The 26,184-nt window shown below is 43.3% G+C and overlaps 2 protein-coding genes across 3 annotated transcripts in view; one reads left to right on the top strand and one right to left on the bottom strand.

The window, feature by feature from the left end:
• Positions 1 to 23,755, top strand: part of LOC120722325 (vacuole membrane protein 1-like) — a 62,821-nt gene extending 39,066 nt beyond the window's left edge. The window contains exons 9-13 of one of the 2 annotated variants that reach the window (XM_040013296.1): positions 5,171 to 5,251; positions 5,389 to 5,505; positions 8,164 to 8,225; positions 19,870 to 19,972; positions 21,024 to 23,755. In XM_040013296.1, the coding sequence (XP_039869230.1) occupies positions 5,171 to 5,251; positions 5,389 to 5,505; positions 8,164 to 8,225; positions 19,870 to 19,972; positions 21,024 to 21,167 (507 nt within the window). In that variant the 3' untranslated portion in view covers positions 21,168 to 23,755. Of the gene's footprint in view, positions 1 to 5,170; positions 5,252 to 5,388; positions 5,506 to 8,163; positions 8,226 to 19,869; positions 20,240 to 21,023 lie in introns of those variants that run through there. The other variant, XM_040013304.1, reaches the window with a different exon arrangement.
• The window catches only part of LOC120720571, a 914,567-nt gene that overhangs the window by 100,288 nt on the left and 788,095 nt on the right, over positions 1 to 26,184 (bottom strand). The window lies entirely within an intron of this gene.

Below are 26,184 nucleotides of genomic sequence, written 5' to 3' on the forward strand. Positions count from 1 at the left end.
GTTCTCCTCACTTTGCATCTCTCTCTCCCCTCCCCTCCTCTCTCTCTCTCGCTCTGTTCTGTGATATGTGGTAACTGTGTGTTTGTGTATATATGTAATGTGTACTTTGATAGCATCTGGAGGCAGGTTGCTTGCACCAGCACAGACCTGCTGCATACGGAAACGTTTTTTCTCTCACCAGGGCTTTTACTGTTGCTCGGATGTTCTTGGGATTCCCTCTTTGGCTCACGGACATCCCACAACACGTCTCTTTTTTTTCTTTTTTCCTCGTCCACCATTTAGCCTTTTATTAACTGACGTCGTTTTATTGTGGACGTTAGCGTTCATCTGCTGTGGAATAGCTTTTTTAAATGATATATTACCAGCTGAGCATTAACGGCAGCGGTGGAAACCGACTCCACTGCGACTGGAATGGACAAACTATCACTGCATTGTTTATGAGACAGGAAGTGGTTAAATTTTTCGTGAAGGAAGTGACCCCCTCTAACCCTTACCCCGTTCCACATACGTACCCCCCCACCCGCCTCCCAAAAACCCCAAACACACACAATAGCACACGCTCCCCCCTGTGGCAGCAGAGTCGGACTAAGATGCTGAATTTGTACCCTCCATCAGTAAGAGAGGTTTCTTAGGTGCCAGCATTTTGACTTAAACGCGCTGGTATTTCTCCCACCCTGCGCGTGCCAACTTCCTGCCACAAGTGCACGTGATGCGCAGCAACAAAGCACTCTGGGTTTTTCCTCATTCATTCAACAGAAGAATAATGAAGTCATGCCTTTTCTAACGGCTCCAGACGCTGATGTCATGAACATCAGTTTTTTCCCTGCTTAAATCAAGCTCCGTGTGAGTGAGAGCACCAGAGAGGAATCCTCAGCACTGACACGGACCATAGCAGAACATCCTGCTGGGCTTGGATCTCTTATAACTTCATTAGAAATGACTTCCTGTTGAAGGGTTTTTTTTCCTTCGTCTGGCATTGAAAGCGTTAACAGGCTGCGAATTCTTGATTGCCAACTCCCAGGATCCTATCTCCTGTAACTCAAATCAGGGCCATCTGCGCTGGGCGTATGCCTGCCTTCCCCCCTGGCCTACTGCACTCAAAGGCTCTCTGTGCTGTGGTTTGCCCAGCCTTGTCACGTGACTTCTCTGAAAGTGCCCCCTCCCTCCTCCTCCCTCTTTATTTCCAGTAAACTGTTTGAAAGGAGGGGGGTGAGTCAGAGTAAAACCAGCTTCCCTTTAACCACAGCTTGTTAAAGAATTTGTCAACGTGGACTCAGGGTGTGTGTGTTTGTGCGCGCGTGTGTGTGTGTTGTGCCATTGGACAGATTTGAATTTGTACCTCTTGGTTTTTTTTGTTTTTTTGAAAGGCGACTATAGCTTCGATTGCGTCAAGAGTCCTTAATCACTTCACTTCCTGTGCCAGACAGAGCGGGCGCAGGCTTGTCAGGAGTTAATGAGATGAACTTTAGCCGTCTTCATGTCGGGGGGCTCGCGAGCGCTCTGGAGATGTCTTCTATGTAGAAGAAAAAATGTGCGTGGGTGTTGACTTGTGTATAGGCTATGCATAGATTTTTCCTTGTGTGACACTTTGATTTTCCACATGGAGCAGATTGCCTGGTCACTGCCTGCTTTTTGTCCATCTGAACTCTGTCCCTCAAAAGTCAAAACAAAGTGATCCTTTGTCGACTTTTCCACAATGAAAAGTCCACAGGACGTCAGACCATGTTCAATAAAAACAATGGAACGATCCGCTTTTTGCAGTATATTATATTATTATTCTTATTATATAATGCTCTCTCCTTTCGATATCTAATTCAAAAAAGTAAACAGACTCAAACCAGCTTTAACTGAGTACAGCTGCTTGAATTAATATTGATCTTGTAACCAGCAAATCATCCACAATATATTCACTGGTCAAATCATCTTAAGGCTGTAAAATGTAAATGTTCATAAAACATTACAGACCGAAACCTGTGAAGAGGCGTCTGACTCGCCTATAATTTGGTTCTTAAACGAGGACTTGACTGGTCCGATCATCTCGAGTAACAAATCAAATGTGGTTTTGTGTCCTTGTGTGGTGACTGAAGGTTGCTGAGTAAAGATTTGTGCTGAGTAGCCAAAGCTGGAGCCAAAGCTCCATCCTTTCATGACGCTGCACCCTGACACCATCTCAGCAGATGTCACCGCTGCTAAGCCAGCCTGGCAGGTCGGAGGACGCTGTATGTGTTGTTAATAAGCTGCCAACAACAAAGACGGGCGCTTCCCTGGTCCAGAAACAGAGTTGTGTCCATAGTTGTGCTACAGTGAATCAGTGTCACAGCCTCTCCTCACCTCCTAAGGGACCCTCTGTTCACACTGATATATACTCTGTTAGTGCACACGCCAAGCGCTCACCCAGCACCTAATGTAAACAATGCGTGCGTCAAGATATGGTGAATGAACGGGACTCGAGGCTGCGTGTGTGCGGTGCCCAGCGGCACTGTAGGATGCATTAACAGCCACAGATGTCAGGTATCCAGACATGGTCGTCAGCAGTTCAGCTATAAACCAGCCATACACATTCCTTCCTTCCCTGTCTCCCACCAGCTGAGCATTTCTCTCTCTCACACTCACTCACACACACACACACACACACACACACACACACACACACACACACACACACACACACACACACACACACACACACAGAGGCTAGAATTAAAACTCCGGGGTTCATGATTGGACATCAGCAGAGGCAGAAATTCAAACTGTGAACCAATCAGATTGCGTGTCCGTTCGCTCCCCCCTCCACCACCTTATTAGGCGACCTCCCATGTCTCTCAAATTTCCCGTCTGTTGGGTTGCACCCAGTAAAGAATGTCATCAGCACTGTACTGGTTTTGTTGACCATATTAGGTATGATCATCTATTGCAGGCCCCCCACCCCCACCCCTCAATTTTGAAGCTGCTGTGTTTCACAAACTGAGGCCTTGCTTTCAAAAAATAAACCCAATTTTTAGCCTTTTCATCTGATAAAATTCCTCTTTTCAGTTAAATTTGGTTGATTTTTGTTTTGTTTTTTTTCAGGTGAGGAAAAAATGTTTTTGCTAAAAGAAAATAAAGTTCACAAACATTTAACACAGATCGAATGAAAATTTTACTGTGAAATATGCATTTAATAACCTGAGGAAGGTTCTAAATGTGTCATTTGTTTTGTTCAGGAATTATTTGTCTTTACAGGAATTAGTGGTTTGAAACCAAAATAATTTTGTCCATACGAGCAGATGGAGGGCTCGCTCACTGTAAAGAAGTGTTTTTAATTTTTTGCATGAAAATATTCCCACAGATATCAAAGGAGTTGAATCTAAAAATCACAAAGACAACCTCTGTGACACACACACACATTTATATATAACACACACAGCAGCCTGATATTTCAAACTAATCTGTCTTATTTCAGAGAAATACTCTTAGAAAAAATAATCTATTTAGATCCATATCGCTCTCAGCCAGTAATTGACATAATTAATATATGTAGAGCCTGTAAGTGTTACATGTTTACATCCCCCGTCTATGACAACAATTACACTGATTTCTAAACAAATATTATTTTGGTGCAACGAGTTTGAGAAGCTGAGAAAATGTGGAAATAATAAAGACAGAAAGCAGACTTTATTTTCTAAAACCAAAAGATCAAAATATTAAAAATCTACTTAAAAGCAGTAATTTTACCAGCTGTTATATTGCTGTTTGTTTGGCTCTCAGTCGCAATTTCTTTTGAAAATGTAAATTTTCACAGATGTGGATGTTGTAGAAATGCTGATTGTAGAAACGTTTAGCTGCATATTATTGTGCCGTCCTGCATCTGAGGTTTCCTTTTAAATTCACAGTTTTCCCAGAAGTAGTTCAAGTAAAATCCAAACAGAGCTTCTCTTCCCAGAAAACACATTGAGGTCAAATCTGTCTCATTGCTGTGAAAAGAGGCTTTTGTGGAGATGTCAGTGGGGCCGAGTGAGACCAGCAGCAACGAAGAATTAGTCACTGGAATAACACGTCTGTTGTCTTCTCACATTTTCACAAAGGAATTAATAAGTTGTGCTGTAGGTAAAGTGCAAGCACGACAAACCAGTTTATTCTTCCTCTGCAGAGTCAACAGACGAGTTTTGTAATTAAATGAATTTTCATATGATAAAAATCCATATTTACAGCAGCCAAAGCTCATCTAAATCTTTAAACCCACCTTTCCCCAGTCAAGCTTTTAAATAAGCAATACAACAAAATTCTCCCCACCTTTGTAGAGTTTTTACATTTATTTTGATTAAAGTGTATGAGTGAGAATTATGCTCATGGAAATATTAAATATAAAACCATCCTAAGTGCAGGTTTTAGAAGGCTCTGTGATTTTTGAGTGTTTGGAAACTAAAAACTGTGATTTGAGAGGTAAAGACAGCTCAGAGCATTAAGTCTGCACTACTAAAATCCTAATTTTGGAGGATTTGCTGTGTTTCTGTAGAAACACATTTGCAGCAGGTAGAAAATGTTCCTGTTGCAGCTGCAGCTTGTTTGAACTCGTGTAGAAATCAGCAGAGACGAGAAAAATCAGGAATTATCTCATTTTTCGTTTCGCTGGACGCTGTTTTTGTTTTTAGATTAAAAAAAGGCAGAAGGTTGATCTCTGCTTCACCAACACTGAATTATAAAGAGGAGAAATGACTAAAGTAAGGCTCTGATTTTAAGATCTAAATGCATCCGTTTTTTAAATGTGACATTTGAACAGTTTTCTGAGCAGTTGTTAAAAAGCTCTTTGGATGCAGCGCTGCAGCCGTTTGTTTCTCACAACTGTGAAATTTGTTCTGCTTCAAAAACAAATTCCCTGAAACAGAAACTTCAGCTTCTTCTCATTTCAAATGAATTTCACCAGCAAGTAAAAGGAAAATGAAGAAAGCAGCAGTGATCAGGATGATTATCACTGAATCGGAATGAAGTATTTTAAAGACATTGTGAGATCTGATTTTTAAAATCGACGCTGATAATTAGGAAATTATTTAATTTGACTGTTTTACCTTTGAGTTAAAAGAAACTGGCCTGTAGATCTGACATCAGCCTTCGGTTCATTAACAGTGTGTAAATGAACAAATCTGTGGAGGTGATTTATTTGCACATTTTTCTCTCTTTTTTTTTTTTTTAGGACTTCTCCTCCCGGGCGAAAGTCGGCGTACAGAAACTGATCCAGAAAGTGGGATTCTTTGGGATTTTAGCCTGCGCCTCTGTAAGTCCCACACAAGCTTATTTCGATTCTTTCTGTAATAAAACGCCATAAAATAATCCTTCTTATTCTGCAGACGTCCACACTAAACACACACGGATGCATTTCTTGACTTTGATTGTGCTTCTGATTTTCCTCAGATTCCCAATCCCCTGTTCGACCTGGCAGGAATAACATGCGGACACTTTTTGGTCCCCTTCTGGACTTTTTTTGGTGCAACACTGATCGGAAAGGCGCTCATCAAAATGCACATTCAGGTAAGCGACATTAAAAAGCCCCGTGGATCTCTGTGGCTCATAGAAATAGAATAATAGAAGAGAGCTGTGTGAATGCGCAGCGTCACATCTGTGTGTGTGTCTGTGAAATGTTCGATTCTGTGCTGAAACAAAGCGTCGCAGAGATGCAAGTGCGTCTTTAATGGGGACAAATGCATGAGATAGTCGCACTGATGCAGTGACTGCTCTGGAGTCGGCTCCGGAGTGAGGAGGCCATTTTGTGCAGCCAAGCAGGGGGGGAGTCAACCATTTTGTGAGTGCAGCTGCAGCAGCACAGAGCCTGTACTGTGTGTAGATGGTCCAAAGCTATAGGAGGAAGCAGCTTCATCCTGCATTGTTGAATAAGGAGCTGTAGGTAGGAGACTTCCCAAATACTTGTTCTAATCCTGGAAAATCCTCAGTTTGCGTCCAGGAATTTGTGGCATGTCTGCGATCACCGTCGGGGGATCGACTTGTTTTCTAACCAAACGCAGGAATTTGCTCACTGTGACACAGACGGGTTAAAAACACGGGAAGCATTTCCACAGCAGCTGTGTGACTCGGTGAGCACCAGCAGATAAACATCTGTGGGGGGTAAAGGAGGACGTGTAGGTGGTGGCTGCACATGCACGGCAGGAACAATCACACACAGAGTGCTAGATTACACCCGGGGCTCCCAGGGGCCCCCCGCTGACAGAGGTGTGGCCCTCTGTGTCATGTAAAGAAGGACCCCCCCCCCCTCTGCAGGCTCCCCTGGAGCTGCTCGCTTTAATTGTTCTGAAAGTTTGTTTCTCATGCAAATGATCTGAGTTTAACGTCTTTGTGCAGAAAACAAGAAGTGTTACGAGACGGCCGAGCAGGTGACAAAGGGGGGTTTTAAGGCTGTGTGTGTGTGTGTGTGTGTGTGTGTGTGTGTGTGTGTGTGTGTGTGTGTGCTTCAAAATGATCTGGGGTTGTACCTGTGCTCAGGTGTGTTCTCTTCATTCGCCGTCTTATTTCTGCTTCCTGCTTTCAGAGCTCATTGAGCTTCAGGTGTGAGAGGTTACCGTCGGTGGCTGTGGGACGCAGCGGAGGAACATGTGTTTGTGATGGTCACATGGCAAATATTAAAATATTCTGAAAACAGTTGTCAGAACATGTATGTACGTGAAACATGGCTGCTTCCCATCAGTCCAATGATGAGCTGCTAGTCCCATGTTTGTGTGCCTGTAAGGTTCATTTGCACTGGGACGGGCAGAGTTCAGCGTTTCAGGCGTGTGAGAGCAGACGTTACTCAGCTTTCCTGTGTGTGTGTGTGTGTGTGTGTGTGTGTGTGTGTGCTCATCAATGCTTTGTGTGGGAGAACAGATCAACTGTCAGCTGTGGGGGCACAAACGCCTCATTTCAGGTTAAATAATTTCTGTAACTGTAACAAACTCCAGATCTTACCAAGTCTATTTGTCTCATTTCTAGTCAAAAAAATCTGCCAATGAAACAAGTGATCCAAGCGGCAGCGTGGAAAAAACACGAGTGGATATATCTGAGTGAAACGTTACTCTGTAGCTGAGAAATGAGACAAATTTACTTGGTAAGATTTTGAGTTTTTGCTGTTTGTTTTGTGTCAGATACAAAGTTTCAGTTTATATATAGTTCTGTATTTATTTTTGCAACATGTAACATTTTGACTGCGAGCCTGTCATTTGTTCAGTTTCTCCTCCTGTGATGCTCAGAGCTGAACACTGAGTCTAAGTGCAGCCTGGCTCAGCTGATCACGTTTTTAAAAAATTGTATTCACCTATCAAATGATTGCGCTTTGTGTATTTCCCGTGGTTTTGTCAGCACATTTATATTTTCCAAATGGTGTTGGAGGTGAATAGTGCGATTTCCAAGTGTTGTGTTGGTCAGCACACTTTACATCACTGCAAATTGTGACTCTGTTTTTTAAATTGTTCTTATTTAAATTGACGGCGCTGCTCTCCGTCATTACACGATATAGAAAATGCTGGTGTATCTCTTTTCCCTATAATTTTCAGTATATATTTAGTGTCTCCTGCAAACTGTTTCTGTGGGTTTGAACGATCCTTTGCTGCACAACACGAGTTTGTAATGACGGCTCGGCTGCTGTAGTCTTCCTCATGGTGAAGGCAGGCGAGAGGTTCGTGGATCAAACAAACACATGCGCTTTTAGAAGAACACACTAACAGACAATAACTGAAGGACCTTGAAAAATTAGTGGTCAATTATTGTCTGCATGCCCCTCCCACCAGCACCAAAGCTGGAATGACCGGCAGACGCCTGTTTGTCGCCTCTGTGCTGGTGACTAAGCAGGACCTGGACAGGAGCCGGATGCAGGCCCCTCTGGAGCCATGACACATCTGATTCTCCATGTCTCTGTCAGTGTGCACGTTACACACCGGCTGTTCTAACGGCAGCCGAGGTGATACGCTGACATGTGTCGCAGGCTCTGATTTCTTGCCCTTTGTTTCTGCTTTCACACCAAACCTTTTTGGTTGTGTGACACACATGATTGGGGAAACTGAGTAGTGTGAGTGTTTGTGTGAGAAAGGAGGTATTAAAGGATTACCGGTCAAACTATAATGTTTTACTGCTTTTCCCGCTATTGCTGACCTCACGCTTCAACGACTAACGTGTTCTTCCTCCGTGTGCTTCTTTGTCATACAGAAACTGTTTGTGATCATCACCTTCAGTAAGCACATAGTGGAGCAGATGGTCTCCCTAATCGGGTGAGTAACCCTCACCGGGTGTGTGTGTGTGTGTGTGTGTGCGCCTGTTTGGTCACCAAAAGTACTACTACGCACCAAAGAGTGAATGCAGAGCGTGATGAATGAGGGACTTTTTGGGTGGCGATGGGGCATTTAGGCCCCACTGTGTCAAGTGGGCCTCCTGCTCTCGGAGGTCCTGACAGACGCTGTGTACAGTGAGGGACTTCAGCAGATGTTTACTCTGTCTGAGATTCGTTGTGCAGACCTCGAAACAAGGTTTTTGTCACATTTAGCTCGCCCCTCGCTCCTCGCCCCTCGCTCCTCGCTCTGCTCTGACAGTCTGTGTGCTGATTAAGGGCCTGGATTTTTCCACTGGATGATGACTATGAGCATGAACATGTTCTGACTGCTTCACAATGAGCTCTTGACTATGGCAGAAACCTCGTCCCTGGTTTATCACATGTTTTGTTTCCCGTGTGTCTGCGTGATCATAGAGAGCTGCTGCTGGTACGAGGAGGCCTTTCATGTGCGAGCTGACGGTGCCGGGGGTTGATTGACCTGCAACCCTGTGTGGAGGAAATGCTGAGTTTCTGGAGGAGGTTGGAGAGACAGGTTTTATCTGTGTAGTGGACATCCTGTAAAAATGAACCACACAGTAAATACGGGCTTCTTGAAATTAAGGCCACGATGAAGCTGAAAGATCCTTGAGTTGGGAGTGGGTGCTGACGGGGGCCGTGATGGGTGTCCTTGTAGCGATACGGGGGCCTGCAGCTGGAAACCGACACACCTGCTGGTGGGAGTGCCATTTATATTACACGCACACACTCGTAGGTGCACTCGCACACATGCTGAAAGGAGGAGGTCAGGTTGCATCAGCTCTCTTCCTCACTGTTATTGTCACTTTGCACATTTACTGTGTGTCTGCTGTGAGTCTGGACGTCTGCAGTCAAAGTGTTTTTTCACTGTGTTTTTAGTTTTTATACAGACTAATTAAATTCTGTTGTAAAGGCACAAAAGCTGTGTGTGTGTGTGTGTGTGTGTGTGTGTGTGTGTGTGTGTGTGTGTGTGTGTGTGTGTGTGTGTGTGTGTGTGTGTGTGTGTGTGTGTGTAATTTGTAGCGTGAATTGTGAAAGACATGTGGCTGCTAGCAGTCACTGTTCATTGAACTGCAGACTGAAGGCAGCAGATCATTGGTTCCTGACCGGTTTCAGTCTGACTCGCTTCTTCTCTAAAGGAAGTTTCACTCATTACAACTTGTCAACCGTCGGCTTCCTTCCTCGCCGAGCCCTTTCTATCCTCACCTCTGATTCTCGATGCTGCTCTCGCTCTCAGTCACACGTCACCTTATGAATGGGTGACAGCGTTTCCAATTGAACCCTTTCTGCACCAGCGCTCTGCCACGTTAACTGTGGAGGTGCTTTCAAATAACTGTGCACCTTTCCACACACCAAATCTGCAGTTGCTCCCACCTGCTGTGCGCTTGCACGGTGTGCACACACTCACACAAACTCAACCATTTATCCTCTGGATGCCCTTTTTCTCAAAACAAAACAAAGTCGCACTACTCCATGTGTCGCGTTCTGTATCTGGTGGTCGGCAGACAGACCTGAGCTCCTACATAACACTATTTACTTATTTACTTTTTTTATTTGGACATTTTATATATTATTTGCACTGGGTTGGAGATGCTCTGTATCTCATTGTACAACTGTATAGTGACAATAATAGCATTCTATTCTATTCTATTCTGTTCTATTCTCCAAAATTTCCTCCCCCCTGCTAATATTGAATCTTTCAAAGCTGACCTGTTGCTCTGAAAGCTGATTTCTTACATTTCTTTTCTGTTCATGTAAACAGTGAAATTCTGACTTGACATGATCAGACTTCAAATGTTGATTGACAGCCACGTCCCCAAAATACTTTTAGTGAAACGCACTCTGGACGTGGGGTTCGCCGTCGTTCGCGTCGTGATTTTGGATTCTTAATATGCGTCTTTGTTTTGGTTTGACTCCAGTGCCAGCCTTAGTGGGTGAATGACCGTTGGACTTTGGCTCTAGTGATTTCATCCTCACATGACATAATACAATACAAGTCATTTCCTGCTCTAGGTGAGCTCGCTGGCACACGCACACAGATGACGCAGAAATCAGTGGCTGCAGTCTCTCTGGGTGCAGCACCTCAAGCCTTTTTGTACAAGTCACTTATTTTATTTTTACACCTGGTAAATTGATTTTATTGCCACGTATCAGAGTGTTTTTGTTTGACCTCTTCTTTTGGATTTGTACTGAAGTTGATAAAGGTTCAATTCCAGTATTTAGCTTTCTGACAGAGTGGAACATTTTCAGTGCCGGTGAATCCGAGCATGGCTGTTATTAAAATAACAATGAGCCGGGTGAATTCCCTGAAACATTTACTGCAGTGCGAAAAAGCCTCTAGTTTCACAATAGTCAAAATGTGCATTTTTGGTGATAAGAACAAAAGTGTGTGTGTGTGTGTGTGTGTGTGTGTGCGTGTGTGTGCACCTCTTTTTGTTTGTAAAATGTGTTTGAAGACGAGAGTTTTGGCGTGCTCTCTGCTGACCGTCATAATCGAGTTTTGAATGAGCTTCTTTTTAAAGATGTTTTAGTTTTTGGTCGTCTGCGATCAGTTTAAAACGGGGAAGTCGTTTTTCTGTGAATGACAAATGGAAAGTGTTGAAATTCATTGACTGAAATTCAGTTTCATAAGAAGATCACGAGGCTCTAAGACTGTCAACAGGAATTTTTATTACCTCTCAACCAAAAAATGACCAACTTCAGTTTTTCCTTCGTTTATCTACCGGCTAGAAATAAAATGTGCCTTTATTTATTTATTTATTTATTTATTTATTTATTTATTTATTTATTTGTCTATTTATTTATTTATTTGTCTATTTATTTATTTATTTATTTGTAAGATAAGATAAGACTTTATTGATCCCATAACGGGGAAATTTTTGCGTCACCTCAGCTCAGGTACAGATATATGAAGGAAATACAAAAATACAATTAAGTACAAATTAAGTACAGTTGTCTATTTATTTATCTATTTATTTATTTATTTGTCTATTTATTTATTTATTTTTAAGAATGTGCACAAAATATAAATGATTAAAATGCCATTACACGTTTGCTTTTCTGCTGTTCCTTTTGAGTATTTAGGTTTGTTGGAAAAATAATTTTTCATTTCAACTATTCAGTGAATTTCTTTCTTTTTCAGCCGTTTCTCTAACTGCTGTTTGGGGAAAAGGTCAGACAGGTCAAACCTGGTCTATTACTCCTTCATTATTGTTGAAACAGTTTTCTGGCAGATAGTTTTCACTCTTATCCTGCTGAGCCGAGCATTCAAGGCTACATCCACAGGTTTCTGTCAGTAGCAGCAGGGTAATGATGAAGATAGTTTTGCTTTGAAGTGCAACAGAGTCAGAATAAAACCCTCCTCAGATGCCTTCAGGGCTGATAAAAGAAGCAGATAACCAGGTCAGACAGGCTGAGGGTCTGATCAGACTTGCTAGGTTTCTTTCATCCTGTGACTAATGTTCAGATGTCTGCTCTGCACGATGAGCCGTGTGGACAGTCGTTTAGGTCAGGAGGAAATTCTGCAGACTCACGTTAAGTAAGGCTTTCTGTACATAGTGCTCCTGTTCTTAATTAAAAGGCTCATTTTTCATATCCTTGCACATTTTTTGCAGATTTTCTGATGTCAACATTTTCCTAATTCAGGAGTTTTTTGTTTGTTTGTTTTAAACTTGCTAGAAGTGACTTTCTGACAGAGTGGGAAACACCCTGATTCTAGACTTCGTGTAACACCTGGACTCTTTGTCTGTTCCTCCCTTTTCTCCGTTCTCTTATCTCAGCAGCAGCTCAAAATCACCCAGCACATGTGGCAGTGGAACAGGGAGCCTTCCTGTGTTTGAATCCAAGTTTTCCATCCTCTCGTTGATCTTTTGTAAGTGTTCGGGTGAACAGTTTACTCTGATTCGTGCCATTTCTTCATCAACCATTTGTAACCGATAACTGGACAGGACATAACAGACGCTTTCTCTAATTGGAAGACAAACTGCAGCGATCCAGTTGTTTATGCTTGTCACTGGTCCCTGTGGTGGAACTGGATGAACTTTCTCTAAACGCCAGATGAGAAATTTGTTTCATATTATCTCATCTTCTGACTTTACACCCTGTTCTTCACTAAGTCAGCAGTAGGTTGTTTTGTATGGAGCTCGACAATTCCTTCATAGCCATGGATGAAGGGAAGGGTAGTCTTTGTCAGACTCTGAGAGAAAACCATTGACATGCAGAGAGGAGTCGAGACCTGAATAGGTTGTGCTGTAGAAACCGGTGTGCTGAGGCCACGGGGAACCCCAGCACGTCTTCATAAGAATGCACCTATTTCCATGCGAGCCCATCTCTAAGACATGAGTCGATTACCAGCACAATGGGCCTCCAGATGGCTGTTTCTGCTGCATAAGGCATTGGGAGATCCCAGCATGCAGCCCTGCTCGGGAGGAGGAGGCACAGGTCAGAGCAGGCCGGTGGGTGATAGTGGGAACCACTCGTTGAATCATAGAGGAGCATTTCAAGTTAGGCTTTGCATTTACATGCAGTGTTGTGCTACGATTGTAATGTATTAGGTACTCTTGGTGGAATAACAATGAGTCTGTAAACTCAGCTGGATTATGTCTCAGATTATTTTCAGCATTTACTTTTTGTTTTGTGACAAAAAAAATCCTTCTAAGCAAACACGACCAACGCCGCGTATTTGAAAATGGCAAAGTGATGGAAGTGAGACTCAGTCGCTTGTGAGGAACCGTTTAGATTCAGTTTCCTCTTGAGTGCAGGGTCAGCGCAGCTTCCCGTGGACGTTAACTATAAAACAACCAAGCTGTGGCTGCTGGAGAAGTTACTGAGAACCATGCAAATCAAACTATTCTGGGTGTTCACAGAAGTGCAGTTATTTATGCACACATACTCAACTTCTGGTGTTTAAGGTCTGTTACTGCTTGTTTCCACTGAATTTCACTTGCGTTGAACACTCGCGCCTCGTTCATATAGAAACTAGGTTTGTGTGGTTTCGTACTGAATGACGGGGTGTCTGGCGTAAAGGTAGCTATGGTGCACTCGCAGGCAGGAAGGGATTGAATGATCTGGCACCGCATTAGTCTGATTGAAGCAGAAGGTATCCAATTGTGGCAGTGAGATTTCTTGCAATTTTAGAAAGAAGAGCGCATTGAACTGCATGTTTTGCTGTGATGTTTTGGACCTTGAACGTTTTTGAAAATGGTGAACTGTCACCTCACCTCACTGCACCTATAAATAGCCCTTATTGAGCATATGAGCAAAGTCTTCCTGTTAACCCAAAGTGCAGGAAGGGAGTATTTTCAATACTATTAGTCACTGGCTCTGTTGGTCACCTGAGAACTGTACTGACAAAGATGGCATTGATCAGTCTTTCCACTGCCAGGCCTATTCACCCAAACGCATTCATGATGCGATCAGCCGGGGTGAGACAGCGAGACAGTGGTGTGGTGGCAACTGTCCTTTTATACGCCATCATTAAATGTAATGTGTGGCTCAGCAGAGTGTACTTTTTTTTTTTTTCTTACCTGTTTGATGTTGCTAATGTTATGGTTTAGTTCTCTGTTGTTATTAAATGTGCTTTATAAATAAATGAAATGAAACATTGTTACAAAAACACTCCATCTTCTCAAACTTTTGGGATTTCCTTACCTGGATGACAACAATACATCTCATTTGCTAAAACTTTCACTCTCGCAACGTATAGTTTTGAAGCGGAAGCTATATAGCATCCTGTGGCTTTTAGCAGGTAGCTACTAACCTGTGTGGTTACAAACTACTAGCATTTCACATATATGACACACCACAGAGGGACTGTATAGTTCCCCAGTGTACTGTACACACATATACCTTGTTACTCAGCGACTGATGTGCTGCTTTGACTGATGATTGTCTCATAAATATGTGACCTTGGAGAGTTTCTGTTCTTCACGTAAACCTAGCGCGGTGTGACAGATTCATTTCCCCACTCTGGTATTTTTGAGGGTTTTCTTAAACAGAGTTTCCCTTTTGTAACTCACTTGTAAGAGCTAGGTGTCGTCTCATAGGAAATAATGTCATTATAGATCCCGCTACACAACTGTCCCCACAAACCTGACATCACAGGTTAGATGGAGACACCTACATCTCTCATCTTCTCATGCATCTGCTGCTGTAGCCTGAACAGTTTGACTTGTCTGGATGCGTCTCAGTCAAGTGTGACTCACTGAATAACCCCGCGGTCCAGGCCTGGTTACCCGGTGCCCCAGCAACTCCATACATCCCCAACACCAAGAGAGTTTGTGTAGGCACGCTGACCTGAACCTGGGGTGGGTGGGTGGTCACAGGGACTACAGCAGTGTTTCATGTGGGAGGAATAATAGAAAGCTATAACTGGTCCCCCTAATTTCCTGGCAGCTCTGCGGAGAGGAGAACACGAGTCTATGCTTCTGTATATGTAGGTGTATGTATGTGTGCTGGCTGACACAGATGGCTGCAGAGCAGGGATGTGATAAACACCCTGGGCAGGGGGATCTCCGTCCAGGAGTGGGCTCCATGCTTTAGTGGTGAAGTCATTGGGAAAAAGCCCGGTCGAACTGGAGGAGGAATAGACACGCACCCACAGGCACACACAGATTACCTTACAACATTTGCACGTGAATCAAAATTTTCCCGACTATAAAATGAATCGCACTCCTCCCCTAATTCCGTTATTCCAACACTTAATAAAGTTCAGTTGGAACAGTAGCAATTTATAAGCCACGAAAGCCGATTTAACGAGAAATTTGCAGTGTTAGTGTTTCGAAGAGAGACGAAGAGGTCAGAGTGCCTCAGGTTAGCGCACCACCTATCCACACTGTGCTTCTCGCAGCGTCGGCGCTGTTATGTTAGGTGTGAACTGTGGCCCTGTGCAGCATTGGGTAACACCAGCGATTGCCTAAGCTAGTTGTTGTGATGGTGTTGTAACCCGTTGGACCTGGCCAGGGTTAGGCTGTCATGTGAGCCCTTGTTCTCTATCTTCCTCTTCCTGGACGCCGGGCACGTGTGTGCCTGCTTGTCATTGTGTGTGTGCTTGGAATTAAATTAGCATTAAGAACACAAATTGTACATTTTAAGAGGATCTGTGTTCAACTGCCTTTGGAGGTGGCGGCCTATGGAAGGGGCATACATGTCAAAGGTCACCTGTGACTCACTGCCAGTGGAATGTGGGTGTGGGGAGGGGGGGTTGTTTCTCTTTCTTTTGTCTGTTTTTGTCTCTTTTCCCTTTGCAGCTTTAGAACATATTGCTCTTTGAACAGAAGGAGTAAATGATAGTTTATTAAAGACAATTTAAAAAAGGCTGAGATTGGGCTGCTAAAATGAGCCCAGCAGAATGAATCGGCTGCAGGAAGCTTGAGAGATGTGGGGGTCTCCTTGTTTTCTCAGAGCCTCTTTGCCCCCCATCCTTTCTTTCCTGATTATTGATCAGGCTGCACCTTGTTCACAGTTTAAGAACAGACACGTCGCAGGTTGTTACAGGTTTAGTGCAACTGAAAGTGATGACAAGTTGAGCACACATGAGGTTTTTTGTTAAATTTGCATATTTGATGCAATGAATAATTTCAATGTTCACGTAATCCAGCAAACAAGTTTTCTTTGTGCGTCACCCACATTCCTTCGTTTTTCCAGGTGTGAGGATTAAATAAAGATTTTCTTGATGCACTTCAGAGACAGAAAATGTTATTCTGTTTTCTTTTACTCTCCATTATTTTTCTAACATTTAGCATTAATAGAATTTTTACCTGCTTCAGCAGAATTATAAAAATGTTCTTTTTAAGTCATTGAATTTTTAAATAATTGAAACAGATGAAGAAGTGTGTGTGGACGGTGATGGCAGTGGCTTTTTCCCCAGAATGAAATTGGTACCTCGACTGGTGTTTGATGTTCTAACCTAAAACTGAGTTTGTAAAGAGCAGCAATGTTGGATTTTACTAAACTGTCAGTGTTTTGCCTTTTGTCCATGTGTTTATTTTACACAGATGCACAGTGTGACCGCACTCACAAGTATTTGGAAAAATGGAAAAAGTGATTTGGTTTAGTGGTTTTGTAAGAGGATGGCGGTGCCCTGGTTTCTCCTGTATCTCTGGACGAGCTCTTCACGGTCAAAAATACTGATCAGCTTGTGCACAGCTTGATTAAAAGCATTCTTGAAATAAAGGCAGCAAAGTAATAGTTTTGTTTAAACTCGTATCATATAAGAGAGCTCCAAACATTTAAGTCTTGAACTCTGTTCGCATGCAGGACATTTCCAAATGTGGATTTTCTTTCAGCTGATGAATAAAATATTGTACAGTGGAGCTTTCATGCATTCCTCCTGCTGCGCCTCTTATTGTCAAAAGTTCACAACACAGATGATAATAAATGAATTTAATTCTTTTACATATTTAGTATTGACTGCTGTATTCAAATAATTTATGAAAGGATGTATTTACTCAGTTGACTAAATGGAAACTGTTTGATGCTGATTATTAATAAGCTGATGATTTAGATATAAGAATACTCTGCCTTCATTTGTGCTGGTGTATGAACAGCAGCTACTGTGTGAATATATCCACATAACACACAAAACAAACTTTAAATTTAAAGCCCAAATTAGTGATAGCCTTTATTTTTTTTTCTTTTGAAGGGAAACAATTTAATTCTAATTATTGTTGCTGGTGTTCATGCATGGAGCCTTCTATGATTGAAAAAGCACCTACATTTTAGGACTTAACAATAATACACAATTTTTCTTTAGAAGAATAAAGTAACAAAAGTGCCGTCTTCTGTTTCATTTTTGTTTTGTTCGTTTTATAAATGTGTCACTGCTGTTTGATGTCTCTGAACGTGAACACACAGATGATTTTCATGTGAAATACACAAAACTTCTGCTCCAGTTTTTATCATTACATGATGACAAGCTGATGGACAAATCTGTCATTTTATTGTTCACATGTTAAAGCTGATTATTTGAATAAAATACAACAACTTGAGGTATTTTATAGTTTAATGAGATGAATTATTGCTGACATGCAGTTTTACTAATATTTTTACTAAATAAAGGTGACCAGAAAATGTAGACATGGCCAACAGTTTTGTAATGAGCATTTTCTACTCGATATAATAAATTGACAGGAGCTTTTAATGTAAAACTGAGACTCATAAAAAAGTGTATTAGGTAGTTTGTTTTTTTTAATTACATTATTTGCTCATTGTTCGAGGCCTCAGTGCTTCTGAGTTTTCTTTTACTCTTCACTGCTCGCAGAATTTCAGCAAAGCTGCTGCTAAAGTTTGTTCAGGCTCATTCTTTGCCACATTTAATCCTTTTGCTGTTTTTCGCCACTTTAACTCATTTAAACATCTCTAAATGCAACTTTCACAACTTTGGCTAACATGTATATAATTCATGCACAGGTGACACAAATCTTTCATTTATTTTAGGTATCAGAAAGTCATTAATCTTCTACACTTGTTGCACACACTCACACACACTCACAGGTAAATTACAAACACACTTACAGTAGGAATTCTTAAATCCAACAATTTCTCAGCACCTTGTGTCGGAAAGTGAAAATATATTCCCCAAAAAACACAAAGTCACTTGATATTTAATGGGAAGACCAAGAGAGCGTCCTCACTCTGGCATTAAATTCTTGTTTTAGACTGAAGCTTTGAGCTTCTTTGTTGGTGGATTTGCCCTGGCTCATGACTCAGTGTTGCTCATCGTGTAGGAGATGATTCGCCCGCCATTTCTGAAAACTGTTTCTTTCCTCCTTTGTTCTTGCGTGTTTACTTTTATTTGCTTTTAACTCCTGTTTTCTCTAGTTGTTGTGCTCAGATTCAGCGTCTCATCCAGGTTTTATATTTTAAATAAGTTTGGTAAGATTCTGTGTGTGTGTGTGTGTGTGTGTGTGTGTGTGTGTGTGTGTGTGTGTGTGTGTGTGTGTGAGAGAGAGTGAGAATGTAAGAGGAATTTTGTGACATGGGGGATGGGAATAGCAGAGGCTTTGTTTCCCTCCAAAAAGATTTTTGATAGTGTGTGTCCTTTGCATTTTCTGTTGTGTAATTTAAAGCGTGATCCATCTGTTAGACTTCCTGTCTGCTTTGTAACCATTCACGTGTAGGATATCCATTACCCGTTATAAAGTTAATCATTACTAAAAGGCTTCCTCGTTGTTAACTCAATCATTTAACACAATCTTTTCTCTTTTTTTCTCACCCTCAGATAGCAGATAGGTGTGTGTAGATTGTGTGTGTTTGTACGTGCGTGGAGGTAGGGAGGGACGGAAATGACAAGCCTCCTTCAGAGAAAGTTATCAGCTATAAACTCAACCGTATGTGACATGACTGCCCACGCAAACCTGTCTGAAAATCTTTGATGGGTCTCTGAGCTTTGAAGATGCCTTCCCAGTACGAACAAAAGACAGAAGTGGAGCAGAGGGAATGCTTTGAAACAAAAGCTCAGAGGATGTAGCTGACGGTGTGTAGCTACAAAACAGAAGAAGTAAAGGTCTTTAGTATGTATTTGTTCAGTGATTAATCACTAACTCCAGCCAAGGGATGGGCCACTGATTTGCTATTCTAGGGCATTCTCTGCAGTCTCTCACGTCTTTTTTTTCTTTTCGTGTGTGTTCGTGTGTGTGTGTGTGTGTGTGTGTGTGTGTGTGTGTGTGTGTGTTCGTGTGTGTGTGTGTGTGTGACAAAGAGAGAGGGAAGGGGGTTCAGTAGTATCTTGTAGTTGGTGGCTAAACCTTGTAAAGGGTTTTCCTAATATGGGCCGTCTTACTGGAGTTCCCTCCCCCTGTGGGCCATCCCCCAGGTCTCAGCCAGTGATGACACAGCGTGGGTACGACTCACTTCCTCATTAATTGGCTGAAACCAGTTCTTACAGGAACCGCCTGTGATAAATGTGAGAGTTCTGAGAAGTCATTCATTTCTCCTCGCTGCAGCGGCAGAGGAGGCACTGCAGGGGAGTTGAACGAGTTCACCGATGTGTGTGTGTGTGAGCAAGAGGAGGGGAAGTGTGTGTGTGTGAGAGGAGACACAGCGGAGTGGGAGAATGTGGGTGACTACTGCTGCCGCAGCTGCCGACTGCGAGCCGGCCAACTTTACTTCAGCTGTTTTAATCTGTTTTTTTCCTTTTGTTTTGATTTTTAAAATTTTCAGTTTGTTTCCGAGTGCTGCTGTTTTTTGGGGGTTTTATTTTATTTTTACAGCTGTGGTAGTCTGTTTTTCTCTGTGTGTGTGTGTGTGTGTGTGGGGATGAGCAATGAAGGGATCGCACTCGCTGCTCTCCGTCTTTCTCTCTTCTCGGAGAGAGGAAGCAGGCGAGGCCGACACTGTACAGGAGACAGGACAGCGTGCCTCCCTTTGTTGCTGCCCTTGGGCTGGTGAGTAACAATGATGTGATGTGATTTGTGCCCCGCAACCCCACCCCCTCCCTGTTCTTTCCCCAATGCATCCCCCTCCACCCTCTACCTCTGTCTTTCTCTCTCTACACCCCCCTCCCCCCACTCTTTTTCCTCCTCCTCCTCCACCAACACCACCAACCCCCACACCCCTGTTGGTGGAAACAGAGCTGTTCCACTGCTGGGTGCGGCACTGCAGAAGCCCTTCAGGGAGTACTTGGAGGCCCAGAAGGCCAAGCTGCACCATCTCACTGGAGAGGGGATCCCAGCTGTAAGTACAAGGGGCCTCAGTGCCCAGCTTCTATTCATTCATGTTTGCAGCCTAACAAAAAGTGGAACGCACCCCACTTTCTCCAACCTTTTTTGTTCCCTTTCCCTCCACTTTGTTATCCCGTTCTTATGCCTAACCCATTTTCTATGATGGGCGCACCTGTTTAACTTGATTTTTTATTCATTTAAAAAATCATTATTTCATAATCCAAAGTTATGTGTGCATTGTAATCTGTAGAAATGACACGGGCCTGTTTAGGGCTAGAATGACAAAGTAGCTTAGGGCGGGCTGGGCGGGCTTGAGTTCAGGGAGGAGAAAGAGGGGGGAGAGGGGCCAGTTTGGGGTCTGGCTTCACTTGCTGTATTGAAGTGTACTACTGTAGCACTGCTGACTCATGCTCGATCTTACCAATTGGGAGAGTGCGTCCGAGCGTGGTCACTCCCCTATGTGTCACACACAAACACTTGCACTCAGTGCCCCGCCTGAACCCGGCACTGACTGTGGAGCGGGGCGCCCACCCCCTCCGCTAGTGACAATCCATCAAAACCCCCATCTGGGGGAAAAAAGAGCCAGTTGTAGCTTATTTCTCTTTGAAAACTTTGTTCCTCCGGCTCTTTATTTCCCACTTTTCTCCCGTTCTGTGTGATTCAAGTGATTGAGTGAAAATATTTTTCCTTTGAATTCTAGGAAGGAGAAGAAAAGGATAGACTTTGAGTTGCACAAGGACAGATTAAGGCATTTCTAGAACAATGTTCCTTTTTTCTTGTAACTTGAGCCTTCAGCAGTTACAGGGTAGAAACGAGGCAATTTAGCTTGGTGGAGGCAGGCTGCAGGCTGGGGTCAGCGGGGGCGTTAAGAGGGAGGACGGTGGGGGCTGCCGCGTGTTTTATTACCCCTGATCTCTATCTGTCCTGCACATGGAGCTGGATCCCCACCTAGCCTACAGCATCAGGAGCAGAAGGGAGAGCAGTGTGTGGGGCAAAGAGGGGCTTGTTCTGGAGCTTACTGACAGAGCTCCTCTCTCTTCTGTTCTCTCTGTGGTTCCTGGCAGGAGGAGAGCTGGCTGTCGTGGCTCTTTGAGAAGGTTGTGGTCATCATGGTATGCTTCTTTGTCTGCTCCATTGTCAACTCCATGGCTCAGAGCTACGCCAAGCGCAAACGGCAGGAGAAGTATTCGGAGAGCAAGGCGGAGTGAAGGCCGGCTCGAGATCAAATCGGTCCATCACCTCCAGGCTGCTACCACTCCTTTCCTCCTATCTGCTCTTCCTCCTGGCTGATCCCCCGCTGTGTATTTAGGGAAATATGAGCCCCATCTGGTTTCTCTCTTGTGGTATTAGCGACTTGGACTTCTATTTGCTTGTTTTTAAAAGCTTTGCATTTGGTAGGTGTTTGCTGGGCTGCATGTGAGCGCGTGGAAATTGCATTAATGTTGGTGCTTTTAGGAGCTCCACGTGATAATTCTCCCCAGTAGGCCTTAAGCTGCACTGTTTATTCCACTGGTGTTTATTCCACTGGATTTGTCTAATCTGAATAAGCTAGCATCGTTGGAATTGTATCTTATAAAACCAGCACAGAGTTTGTTGTTTTTTTCATTTAGTTAAGAAACAATGACTTATTGTGTATCTCTGCCAGCCTCGTAGGAATCCTGTATTTATGCTGGACTGTAGCTCTGTGTCAGGCAATGGTAACTCTTCTTATTTCTAAATATTGTTGAGCTCCAAGTTAATTGTAGTAGAGATGTTAATAGATGGTTCCAGTTGTAAATGGTGCTTTAGACAACTACTTCTTTTGTGTGTACAGTAAAGCGCTCTGTAGTACTTTTGGAGAGAAATGATAAATCAGCCATGAATCACCCGCTGGTCCCTTTGTCTGCCCTTATTGTTCTGCTTCCAGGAAGAGAGCGCATGACTCAGCCCGGGGCTACTTTACCAGATGCAGCCGTATATTGAATCAGATCTACAACTGTGCGCGTGCCTGTGTGTGAGACTGAGAGCAAGACGGAGATAGTAGGTCGTGTTGGCATGGCTGCCACATTTGTTGCTCTCCTTTTTTGTTTTTTTTCTTTTATGGATTAAAGCAGACTGCGCTCCACTCACAGCCTGGGAGTCGGAGCGATAGCCGCCGATCCCTCACACTTAGAGACGATCTCTGTTATGATGTCAGATGTTCTTCTTTGTCTTCTTTTTTAAAGCCCTCTTCTCCCGCACGAGGACGCCAGGCTCGTGTTTGATATTACGCGAGCAGCTCTTAAAGCAAAAGCGCTTCCATCACATTTTTCTCTTTCTTTCTTTTTTTGCTCCCTGGATAACGACAGTTGGCTCTCGGTGTCCGCGGTATCTTCCTTTTTTCAGTAATTGCCAGTGAAATGTGCTATTTCTTCTCTGTACCGCTGTTGTGCTACGCTGGACTGAGCGCAGCGGGTGCTAGAGCAGGCACAAGCAGCGGGGGAAAAAAAACCCTCAAGTGCACAGTGAAAAGCGTCTGTGCCGTTACCTCAGCTGAACCCTCGAATGAACTCGTTGCACTGCCCGAGTCACGGAGCCAGGAGACGAATCACTCGAGTAGATTCGAAACAGAGGGGCACTGTTGAGCGAGCTGAACCCTGCGCTCTGCACCGGCTCCAGTCAGAACATTCACATCTCCTTTCTCCTGTCGTGGTAAGTAGGATTAGGGCTCTTTCTCTTTTCCTTTTTTTTTCTCCCCCCCCCCCTTTCATTGTTGTCGTTCTGTACATGCATACGTCTCAGGCATGTCCGTCACACTCTCGGCCTGTCAGATAGCTTATCAGACTGGTGTTGGCTGTTAAGATTGCAAGGCGACAACAGTCTGTAGGCTGTCTGACATTTCGGGCTCTTTCATCTGACCAGCATCCTGTTTTGTCCTCCTTCTGTTATTGTCATTGTTTCAGTTAGCATCAGTTCCCATTTAGGTGTGTGCCACGATGTCACTTCCCTTTATCCCAACCGCTTGTGAAACGTCGGCGATACGGGTCTGTTATTTATTTCCTCCGTGCTGACGTCTGTGAGGGTTTTTCTGTCGGTCTGTGTGAGGAACTGTGAATTCACATGTTTGCAAATGCACACGTAATGATGTCAGCGATGTACTTCTATGTGCACGTCTGTGTGAGTGTGAGAGTTGGCTCTTTCCTCTTGAATTTCCAGAGAATCCAGACAGCGTACACCTTATTGCAACACATCATATTGTGACACTCGGTGCTAGGTATGGTACATGCAGTGCTTACCCAGCTTTCCTTCCCTTTCACACTTCCCTGTTCTGTTTTACTGAGAACTTTCTTCTGTTGCTCAATATGTACTTTTTTCTTTTGTACCGAGCTGCATTTTATTGGAACAGCTCTTTGAGGGGGTGTTTTTTTGTTTTGTTTTTTCCAACAGCCACACATCGGTAATTACACAAAGCTGAAAATCATTGCTTGACCAGTGAATGCTTGTGCTGCACAGACACATTTTATTTTAGGTTCGTCTTTTTCGAGAATAGAGCAAAAGCTGCAAACGTACTCCCGGTGAAGCAAAATCACGCTGGAATGGCTCGCTGGCTTAAAAAGTGCTTTTCTTGGCACATTCAGGACGTCCTGTTCCATAAGGGAGCCCCCTTTTGGCAAATACAGTGTGCGTGTGCGTGTGCATGTTTGTCTAGAAATTCTGTTTATATTTCTACGTGTAAGTGCCTGTATTTCTTGTTTAATATGTCTGTACCTGTGCTATTTCAAAGGTGTATACACTGTTTTTTATTCTACTTTTTCTAAATAAAGTCTATTAAAAGGAGGATTTGTATTCGGTTCATTATTCGATAAGTCTCGACTGCCCAGGTTGGCGTTTACCTTCAGGCCTCCGAAGAATCTCACGTGTCAGCCAAGAAACTGGGACTGGGAGGATACAGAGTCCATCACAACTCCGATTTCCACGTCTGATGTTTCAGATCCAAACTGTTATCACATTACTGATTTGCCCTCTACACTGACATCCTCTCCATTTCAGATTCCAAGCTAAGCTTTTGCTGAGTTTGGGCTCTCGTCACAAATGAAGTCTACTCAATCTGAACAGCCTCTCCATGAAGTAGTAAAATAATACTGCATCAGTTTTAAATTATTATTAACACTCATAACCCTATACTGCATACTAAATACATTATACCCTGTGCTTTGGAACAGACAGCTGCAGGATTTTAAAGCGATAAATAATATTTATGAAATGTCACATGACTTCTGTGTGGTTATGAAAAAATAAGAACCCAGTGTTGGTGGGTGTGTTTGAACACAGCGTGATCTTGTGTCCTGAGGTCAGGCGTGTGACCTGTGCCGAGTCCTGTCCCGTTCCCAGAGCAGCCACACCCAGAGCACCATGAAGATGACTATTTCCACCCACCCCACCCTTGCCCTGGGCTCTGGCTGAAAACCTAACATGCAAATCGTGCCTGTCTAAACAGGTTGGGGGACTGATAGTTAAGCAGTGACACTGCTTTTGTCCTCTCGCTGGTCTCCCCATATGCTGTATAAACTATATTACAGTTAAATCTGGTGGCGCTGCTTCTTTCTAGCACCCTCCTGCCTGCCTATGGCTCGCCACCCCCTCGCCGTCTCTCGCTCTCCAGTTTGTGCCCCTCCTTTCAGCACGCTAAACACCCAGGGATGCTGAAATATCACTGACTTCATCCAACACCCGCCCACCCGCAAGCCCACTCTGCATTTGGTTATCCACTTAGTTCCTTTCACATTCTGTCTCATTACATTATGCTGACAATGTGGATTTCTTTTCTTTCTTTCTTTCTTTTTCTAATTCAGACTCACATTAAGGTCCTTCGTTTTTGTCAGCAGCGGTCACGGGATCGTGTCAGACCACAGTGGAGTGAGCAGGCGGACCAAATGGTACAAAGATGCCTTGCAAAGAAAAGTCACCCCATTAAAACATGGAAAAGCCGAACGAGCTCCAAACCCTATCGTCAGATCGCAAGAGAAGGATTTAGTGACATAATGCCCTGTTTAGGACGACAGCTGTGCTACAATATGCCGTTTATAGACAGAATGTGATGTCAAACTTAAACCTGGAGAAGACGTGCCCTTCCTGCCAGGAAGTAGGAGACATCCTGTGTTCGATAGTTAACTGTTTTAATTTAATACTTTTAATAATTGAGATGATTTTTCTTTTTTTCTTTTTTTTTTTGGACAAATTATTATTCAGTGCAGAGTATTTTACATCTCACAGATAAGCATGTTGATGATGTTTGGCAATATTAGATTACAAAAATATAAATGTTACTATGCGGAGCGTAAATAATAAGCAGGTTCGGTGTTGGATATATGAAGTTTTAAACTAAATAAATAAATATTAGCATACATATTAATACAGCTACATTTAAACAAAATGCAACAGGACTCATTCGGAGACCTTGTGCCTGCTTACACACATAAATGCAAATGTAGAAACAAAAGACACACAGCAACCACCCAAACTTTTTCATTTTCCAACTTGTTGCATTCAGAAGCCTCGGTGGTCTGACTGCACCAGCATATTCATTTCGAGGACTGACCAGTTCAACACCGTCTCCTTAACCCTGCCGTACACGTTTCTAAAGGCCTTTGTTGTGCTTTGGTATGCCAGGATCAAACGGGCTTATCAGCAGCTTCAGACTCCTCATAATTCACTCAGAGGAGAGATATGGGCCTCGACTGGTCGAGGCGGAGCATCCAGCTGAAGTATCAACACTTGCTTGGCTGGCCCCTGGTGTTAATGATTTACAATTACCTAAATAAAATGGCTCAAACAATTACCACGTGATGATGTATTGTTTCTCAGATGGAACAAAACACATCTCCGTGCCCCGAGCTGAACCTAAATCATGTGTGGGTATTTTAACAGAGCATAATTTGGCAGAAGCGTCTGCTTTTCCTGCCCACACAGTGCCAACGGAGCAGACAGCCTAATGGCTGACGCCAGGTGGCCACCGTGACGAAACACACATCCTCTGCTCTTCCGCCTGCCTTTTCCTCAAGCCTTTCAAACCTCAGGACGGACTTCAAGTCAGTGCAACGTTTTAAAAGGATCTGAACTTTTATATTGATCGGTGAATTTCATTGCGCGCTCTCTACTTATATGCAAGTAAAAAGTAAAGAATAAACTTTGTTTTTATTACACTGTTAAAGGAGCTTCAGAGCAATTTGTCACTGATCAGGTTTTGTGTACCACTGTGCCAAGGCT

This window comes from Simochromis diagramma, unplaced genomic scaffold (genome assembly GCF_900408965.1).
Source record: "Simochromis diagramma unplaced genomic scaffold, fSimDia1.1 OVJJ01000123.1, whole genome shotgun sequence".
NCBI classification, from domain to species: Eukaryota; Metazoa; Chordata; class Actinopteri; order Cichliformes; family Cichlidae; genus Simochromis; species Simochromis diagramma.